At 41.1% G+C, this 5,745-nt stretch overlaps 1 protein-coding gene across 1 annotated transcript; it reads right to left on the bottom strand.

The window, feature by feature from the left end:
• Positions 1 to 1,822: 1,822 nt before the first annotated feature.
• LOC142481281 (protein Z-dependent protease inhibitor-like) lies at positions 1,823 to 5,423 on the bottom strand. Its single transcript, XM_075582761.1, has 2 exons — positions 5,318 to 5,423; positions 1,823 to 2,622 (listed from the first exon to the last, which is right to left on the bottom strand). The coding sequence occupies exon 2, from the start codon at positions 2,594 to 2,596 to the stop codon at positions 1,838 to 1,840; it is 759 nt and encodes a 252-aa protein (XP_075438876.1). The 5' UTR covers positions 2,597 to 2,622; positions 5,318 to 5,423; the 3' UTR covers positions 1,823 to 1,837.
• Between the last annotated feature and the right edge of the window lie 322 nt (positions 5,424 to 5,745).

Genomic DNA, 5,745 nt, shown 5'->3' with positions numbered 1-5,745 from the left:
AGAAAGGGGAGCAGGGGGGGGAGAAAGGGGAGCGGGGCGGGGGGAGAAAGGGGAGCGGGGGGGGGAGAAAGGGGAGCGGGGGGGAGAAAGGGGAGCGGGGGGGAGAAAGGGGAGCGGGGCGGGGGGAGAAAGGGGAGCGGGGGGGGAGAAAGGGGAGCGGGGGGGGAGAAAGGGGAGCGGGGGGGAGAAAGGGGAGCGGGGGGGGGAGAAAGGGGAGCGGGGGGGGGAGAAAGGGGAGCGGGGGGGGAAAGGGGAGTGGGGGGGGGGGAAAGGGGAGCGGGGGGGGGGAAAGGGGAGTGGGGGGGGGGGTGGAGAGCAGTGGGCATATGTATTGTCATAATTTATGTATGGGCATTTCCCCCCCCTCCTCTGTGCGTCCGTCCCCCTGCTGGTTCGGCTGGTGGCCCCCCCCGTTCCCCGTGACTCCCCCCCCCGTTCCCCGTGACTCCCCCCCCGTTCCCTGTGACTCCCCCCCCCCCCGTTCCCTGTGACTCTCGCTCCCCTCCCCCCCCCCCCCCCGGCGCCCGCTTGGTCCCCCAATGTGCCGTCCTGCTGAGTGAGGCGTGCAGGCGGCTGCAGGAAGCGCCCTGTGTGGGCCTAAGACTCGCGCTCCCCCCCCCCGGCGCCCACTCGATGTGGCGTCTGGCTGAGCGGCGGTAGGAAGCGCCCTGTGTGTGTGGGCCTGAGGCTGAGGCGGGACGCGCAGTGGGCCTGAGGCTGAGGCGGGACGCGCAGTGGGCCTGAGGCTGAGGCGGGACGCACAGTGACTTACCTGAGCAGGTGGTAGCGCCGGGGAGGTAAGGGAGCGGCTGGGGTAGGAGGGCCGCGCTTCCCGTCCGGAGCCAGTGCAGGACGGCGCACGTGAGGGGGGCGGATAGAGGGTGTGTGTGTGTGTATAGAGCTGCTGTGTTGTGTGTGTGTGTGTGTATAGAGCTGCTGTGTTGTGTGTGTTTGTGTGTATAGAGCTGCTGTGTTGTGTGTGTGTGTGTGTATAGAGCTGCTGTGTTGTGTGTGTGTGTGTGTGTGTGTGTGTGTGTATAGAGCTGCTGTGTTGTGTGTGTGTGTAGAGCTGCTGTGTTGTGTGTGTGTGTGTGTGTGTGTGTATAGAGCTGCTGTGTTATGTGTGTGTGTGTGGGCCGTCACTCCGCCTCAGGCCAATGAGAGGTGTGCGGGGGCGGGCGACCCAAGGGACCAATGAGATTTCCCCTAGGGACACCGGACATCCAGGCAGGCAAACATACAGTGCTTTCACTAATATAGTATAAGATATATATTATGTATATACACACACAACATGGATTGTGGCTTTAAGTCTATTAAAGCTGCAGTTCAGGCAATATCCTCCATGTGTGTTTTTTAAATAAATCAGTTCTGTTGTAAGAAAAAATACTTTTAGCATTTTCTGTTTTAAAAAAAACAACTTTCAAAGACCAATTTTCTTGTATTCTATTTTAACAAGCATGCTTGTTCCTATAACAACGATTTACATTCCCCATATTTAAAGATGTCGCCATACTTTGCCGATCAATAGACAGAGAACGAATTGACCGGCAGCTATGCAGTTCTTTAGGTAATTAGACATTGCCCAGATGAAACTATTGAAGTAAAAAAAAAAAAAAAAGAAGCCTGAACTGCAGCTTTAACTAGGTTATTCATTCACAAAGTGTTGTACCAGATTTCTCCGCTTTTTCTTTGATAAATACCGTACTGCGTGTAATCCATATGGCACATGTTCTTCAAGAGCAAAACTAGTGCTCAAATTTATTATCTAATTTAAACTTTCAGGATTCATTACAGTGCATTCTAAGTGGCTTTGGCAAGAAAGGAGTTAATTATTTTACATTATTCCAGATATTAAAAACACACAAACAAGAAGAAGAATAGATGAAGATTTACCTTTGAATAGGATATAGTCAATGAGAACAAGCTTAGTTTGTGGATCAACATCGTCATAAAGCTGAGGAATTTTGCCCTGTGTCTTTTTGCTAACGTAATGGTTGATGATGTTTTTGGCATGGGTGGAGTTTTGGAAATCAACCATTTGATATTGTAAGTCAAAATACTCGCTGGTCAGTTTAAGGAAGGTTTCTTTAATGGGAAATAATTCATGTATGAATGAAAAGCTTCCCAGTTCCAGAACAAACTCTTCATTTTTAGTAATGTTTCCTTTAATTATTTTAAGCAATGTAGGCAGTAAATATGGGTTTTCGTTGATATTAAACGTATTCAAATTTAGACCCAGTAGCAACTGTTCATGTGTAATTCCTTTGGTTCCAAGCATTAAAGAAGCGAGAGCAAAATACACACTAAGTGGGGAAAAAAAAACATTATTATCGTGTTTATCGGCCATTTTCCTGTAGAGATTAAATCCAAAATTGCAATTAATTTCCGTTATGTCAGAAATAGACAAGCCAGCAGGGAGCTGATCCTCCGACTTATTAACATGAGAAGGATCCAGCACATTTACAGAAGAGGTCTGGTTTGTCCTGGGGAAGTCTCTTTCCTCCTTCCTGAACGTCTCGCCTCCTTTGGTGGTAAAGCTGTTCACGTCCACACACAGACCCACAAGTAGAAGGAGCTGAAGCTTCCCTTTCATGTTGAAGCTTTCAGGGGCGTCTTGCTCTGAAAGTGAAGAAAAACCATCATTGATTTATTGATACACAAACATTTCTCCACTAGTTGATTGATTGTCATTGAAAACTATTCTCCGGAGGTTGAGGTATAACAGTTTCTCTGATGCAAAACTAAATAAAATCTTGTGATCTGTTTTGCACCAGTTTTTCTCTGAAAAACAAGGAACCAGAATTTGATGGTAAGAACCGCTAGACCCGCTAAGAGTTAAAGCCACAAAGCTCCATTAAATCCGGGCTCATAACAATGTTACATAAAACCAGATCAGATGTTCTGTTCTCTGAGGTTAACGTGTATCCTCAAAGCTAAATTTAGGCAAAAGCTATGGCTGTTCTACATCTCATTAGCATCGGCTGAATGTCACATTGTATTGTAATGTTGCGCCTTCTTCTTAGAATGTGGCATTAAGTAGATGTTTAACTCAAGTTGTGGGAGAGAAGATGGATATAATGCTGGAAATGACGCCATGTTAGTTTGCCGTTTGAGCTGCAAACTGTAACAACAGATAATGTTACCTTAATAATATAAGAATACATTGTAGCTGCTGAGTTACACTGATTGAAGGATTGATTGGAACTGAAAGGCAGCCATTTAGTAAACCCTGTAAAGCACGATCTTTGCTGATCAATCATTGGAGAATTAATCAATTGGCAGCTTAGGTAATTAGTTTTCAATAAAGGTAATCAAAGGCTGCATATATTAAAACATTTATTTTAAGTGCTGAGCGGATTCTCTTTAATGGCACAAATGGTAACATGAGCCGAGCACTTTGAACTCATTTACTTGCGTCTGAACTATTCAGTGTGTGAATCACTTTCAATACACTTCTTATAAAAAACGATAAATCAGTACAAAGATAACAATAGTATTTGTATTAATTCCCGGCAGTGTAAGTGGCACGGAACATGCAGAAGCTCAATTTACAGGCACAATCATTTTTAGCAATTAATTTTTTGTTGTCCAAAGCAGGACGAGTAAAACTGACTATTCCAAGGTCACTGAGAAGCCCAAATTATAACTTCAGACACAATAAAAGGATCGCAAGTCTCTCCTTTTCCATAAAAATCTAAGTAAAAAAGTCAAACTACTGGCTCAGGAAAAGCTGCAAGTGGCTGATATTCTTCTAAAGTGTGAAATATAGCCAATATTAAGGAAGTCAGTCTGATCTTAAGTAAGTCACTGTCAGAGTCCTATGTACTGAGTTTATATTTAAAAAAATGATTTGAGTAATAGAAACCTTTGTAAAATGTACGTTGTGTGTATAAAGACTGCATACATATGACGTGTCATTTATTGTTTGAAATGGTTTTTGATTCATCGTGTCATGTTGAATACCCAATTGATACAATTTAAATGAAAGCAGAATTAGGTATTTTTTTCAATTTATAACTAGTATTATTATTATAAATTAACATTTCAGTACATACCGATTAAATCTATAGCATAGTGCGGTCCGTTTGTGACGCAGATGGAAGAATTTCAGGTTAGTACGTCGCTACACAAGCGCAATTTCTAATGAGCTTTAAACGTGACAATTTTCAGCAAACGGCGTTACCGACACTTAGTACGTAGGCTTCAAAGTGTACACAATGCATTATCACAGCGTCTAACTGTGTCTATTACCAGATAAAATGCATTAAATGTACTGTATTTACTCCTTTTAATGTATGTTATTTCTCAACTTTAAACGGAACTTTAATTAAATATTTTTTAAAACTTTTATTAGAATTCATTATTTACTGTAGATAAAATATATATATTTAAAATAGTGAGACAATAAACACATTGATTTTATATGGCCATATTTACATTTGTTATTAAACAAAAAAATATTTATATTTACATAATTTTTATTTGCACACGTGTGCCTATGTATTAAGATCATATGTAACTTTTTTGTGCATCAAAATGTTTGCTTTAAAAAGTAGATTTTCATAAACTATAGAAGAAGGTAGTTATGTGACACAATACAAGATGCAGAGTTCGTTGTTTCAAATGTTTGATGCATTGTGTCATCTTGAATTGACATAATTATGTGTATTTTGTATTTATATCTAGTATTACTATCTAGTAATATTATTTATAGTAGCCAAATTGTGAAAATAATACATTTTGTTAACCTATGTAATGAAAATCTGTCGCATACATTTTTAGCTGATACATAGCAACGTAATCCTGCGCTAGCACAATAATTAGACTTTTTGGGTTTACGCCAAGGTCAACTTGGAGAACGACTTTGACTTGGGTTAAACTGATATTTTTGTAGTAAATACTATTTACATCTATGCATCATACACATATGTTTGTACGAATATACCTACTATAACTCATTTTTGACACTTAAGGCGTTTAATAGGAAAAAGAACTTAGTGCACAGACGCACACAGGTGCAATAAATATAATTTATAATTTTCATGGGTCAATTTTATTCCAAAAAATGTACTTGCGCTGCTTAGTAAACGGGAGCCACATTTTCTGCGTGTTATACGTTTAATGAATATCTTTATGAATGCACACAACATCCTTTACCGATCAGAGCTTTTAAATTGAATTTGCTTACTTTTCCTATAAGTGCTCTGTGAAAGCTAAAATACAGAAGTTACACAGCATTTAAAGTTCTCATTTGAACCCAAACAAGTAATATAAATGTATAGATATATTTAGCTAAAAAAATGTGAATTCTTACCAGTCTTCTCTTCTGTGACTTTCACAGATCCTACTAAAAGTGCCAAAGGTTAATGTCCAATGTTGAGGGTCTTCAGCAAATATTTGATAATCCAAAGTATAAAGAGCTGATGAAATTGTCTCTGCTATTTATTAACACATTTGTACACAGAGATCTTACACAAAACTAAAATAAACATAACATTTTCTGTTACCTGTTTGTTATCCAAACATACCACTAAACTTGCTTTTTTCCACCTTCCAAATCTTGCAGTACAGGCGGTCCCCTGCTATCCAACAGAACCCGTTCTGGGAGTAGCGTGGGAGAGTGAAACCGTTGTAAAGCGAGTCCCATGTTAATCAGTGGCGGTGAGCGTTGGATCACGCATTCAGGCGTCGTATAACGGCCCATAGGGTTGCATTGTAAAGCGTTGGATGTGCCATTCGTTG

Source organism: Ascaphus truei, unplaced genomic scaffold (assembly GCF_040206685.1).
Source record: "Ascaphus truei isolate aAscTru1 unplaced genomic scaffold, aAscTru1.hap1 HAP1_SCAFFOLD_2474, whole genome shotgun sequence".
NCBI lineage: Eukaryota > Metazoa > Chordata > Amphibia > Anura > Ascaphidae > Ascaphus > Ascaphus truei.
This window is presented reverse-complemented; position numbering and strand designations above follow the sequence as displayed.

Excerpts from the sequence above, each read along its gene's own strand:
- LOC142481281 (XM_075582761.1), bottom strand. The coding sequence starts at position 2,596 with ATGAAAGGGAAGCTTCAGCTCCTTCTACTTGTGGGTCTGTGTGTGGAC.